The following is a 2,500-nucleotide window of genomic DNA, read 5'->3' on the forward strand; positions in this document are numbered from 1 at the left end:
TGGTTCTGCAGTCTTTATAAGAGAAGCATCTTTTTATCATAAGATTTTTTGTATAAACACACAAGGAACACCTACACACATACACCTGTGTGAGTGTGTGTGACCTAATCATTTGTAATTGGTCTAGTTTTTTTGGATTTACCAATTCTTGACTATTTCTCTAGGAATATTTCACAGCATAAGGTCTGCCCTCACGATTGACCTTTCATCATGTAGAATGTCATTGCTCGAGGCTGACATTCTTAGATAAAGAAAGCGAAGGGACGGTGTGGTGATCAGTGGTGACTCAAGTGACGGACGAGTGATGAAAGAAACCTCTTACACGAGCGAGCGACGCAAGCCGCTTCGGCAGTTTAGGAAAGCTCAGATAAGGGCGCGTCAGTTTCATCGGTTGCCCTCCACATTTCCCCGCTATTGAGCAGCCGATACTTTAGTTTAAGACCGACCTAGGTGATTTCCCTGAACGCTAATTCTCCTGCGCCAACGGCTGGGCATCCGCGTTACTCGGCTTGCATAGATATTGAATAGATACTTACCTTTTTTTACATTCATTCTTTCATAGATATATCCACTTTTTTACTTGACTATTCTATGTCAATTTGTTGGTTTGACTTGTCCACCTGTTTCCCAATGGATCGCTTCTCTCCGCAGCAACAAGCTAATCTGGCTTCTGGCTGGGCTCCGTGTTTTTGCCGTCTGGACACGGTCTCGTGAGACTATTTGCCCGGCAAACCGAGTATGCGGTTCACGAACGTCGGAACTTCAAAGAGCTTTTACCTACACCCTTGGATAGATGCACTTTACTGTCAGATTGCTTTGTTTTCTCTTTTTTTTTCTTTTTTTTTTTCTTTTCTTTTTATATGTGAGAGTGCAAACATATTCTGAATGCAACATTTAATTGAGTCATCTACATGCATTTGCGCTCGTGACTGAATGGGATGTTTGTGTGTGTGTGTGTGTGTGTTTATCTATCTATATTTTTCTATGTATATTATGTGTATATATATATATATATATATATATATATATATATATATATATATATATATATATACACATATATATATAAGAGAGAGAGAGAGAGAGAGAGAGAAAGAAAAATAGAGATCGATAGATAGACAGATATATATGTATATATATATATATATATATATATATATATATATATATATATATATATATATATATATATACACACATATATATGTGTGTGTGTGTGTGTGTGTGTGTGTGTGTATATATACACAGATATATATCTATATATATATATATATATATATTTATATAAATATACATATATGAATATATATATATATATATATATATATACATATATATACATATATATATATATATATATATATATATATATATATATATATATACAGTATATTTATATACATGTGTGTGTGTGTGTGTGTGTGTACATACACACATATACACACACACAAACAAATACACCTATATACATGCACCCATTAGCACACAAAGAGTTAATGACATCCAAAGATTTTCAAATGATACTTTATTCCAAAACTTTTCTGGGTGTGATGACGTCGGCTGTATTGAGCAATGGCGGTTGATGAACATACCCAGTCGACCATTGAACAATCAAGGAAATTATGATGATAGTAAAGTAAATAGTAAAGATATGATAATTATGAAAAAAAAACAAAATTAAAAAAAATAAAACAATGATTCTAAGGATGATGTTTATAATGATGATGAAAGGAAAATAGTAATAACAATAATGAATAATATTAATTATGATGATAACGATATTAGTGGAAATGATAAAAAGGATAACAGTAGTAATAGTAATGACATTATAAGAATATGAAGAACCATGATAATGATCACCATGATGAAAGAAAAGATACACAGCAGTCAAAAAAGATAATACCAAGATTTTGATTCAAGACATTAAAAAAAAAGGTAATTCTTACGTGTCCATCTTAAAACCTCAAAAATCATAAGCCTGTTTTGGACACACCGTCGAATAAGCCAGTTCGGTCTCTGTGACCGTGACCAGCACTTCCTCGGTCTGGGAATGGGTCTGGTACTGTACCTTGGTCGTGGTGACGTAGAGGGGCGTGTACCGTGTCGTGTGGCGTACCTGGTACTGCGTTTGCGTGACGTACCGAGGTTGGTAAGCCGTTTCCGTGACGTATTTAAGATCGTAACCCGTCGAGGTGACGTACCGGGTCTGGTACTGCGTGGTGTAGCGTACTTCGGTCTTGGTGGTGTACCGTTTCTGGACCCGGACGGCGGTTTCGGTGACGCGTTTCGAGACCGATTTCGGTACGTATTTGGTTTCGAATTTCGTTGTGTATTGGGCTCGTGTTACGTAGGTGGGCAAGACCTCCGTTTCGTAGACGGTCTTGTAAATCGGTTCCTGTAGGCGGGGGGGGGGGGGGGACTTATTAACTACTCGTGAATATATATATATATATATATATATATATATATATATATATATATATATATATATATATATTAT

The 2,500-nt window shown here is 35.6% G+C and overlaps 1 protein-coding gene across 1 annotated transcript in view; it reads right to left on the reverse strand.

Annotated features, from left to right (window-relative positions):
* Window positions 1-1,782: 1,782 nt before the first annotated feature.
* The window catches only part of LOC147468816 (uncharacterized), a 2,182-nt gene continuing 1,464 nt past the window's right edge, over window positions 1,783-2,500 (reverse strand). The window contains exon 2 of the mRNA XM_086552378.1: window positions 1,783-2,395. Coding sequence (XP_086408504.1) covers window positions 1,964-2,395 — 432 coding nt within the window. The 3' untranslated portion in view covers window positions 1,783-1,963. The remainder of the gene's footprint in view (window positions 2,396-2,500) is intronic.

The sequence above is a fragment of the Penaeus japonicus genome, unplaced genomic scaffold, assembly GCF_977035675.1.
Source record: "Penaeus japonicus unplaced genomic scaffold, GWHDUDI00000001_assembly GWHDUDI00000026, whole genome shotgun sequence".
Lineage (NCBI taxonomy): Eukaryota > Metazoa > Arthropoda > Malacostraca > Decapoda > Penaeidae > Penaeus > Penaeus japonicus.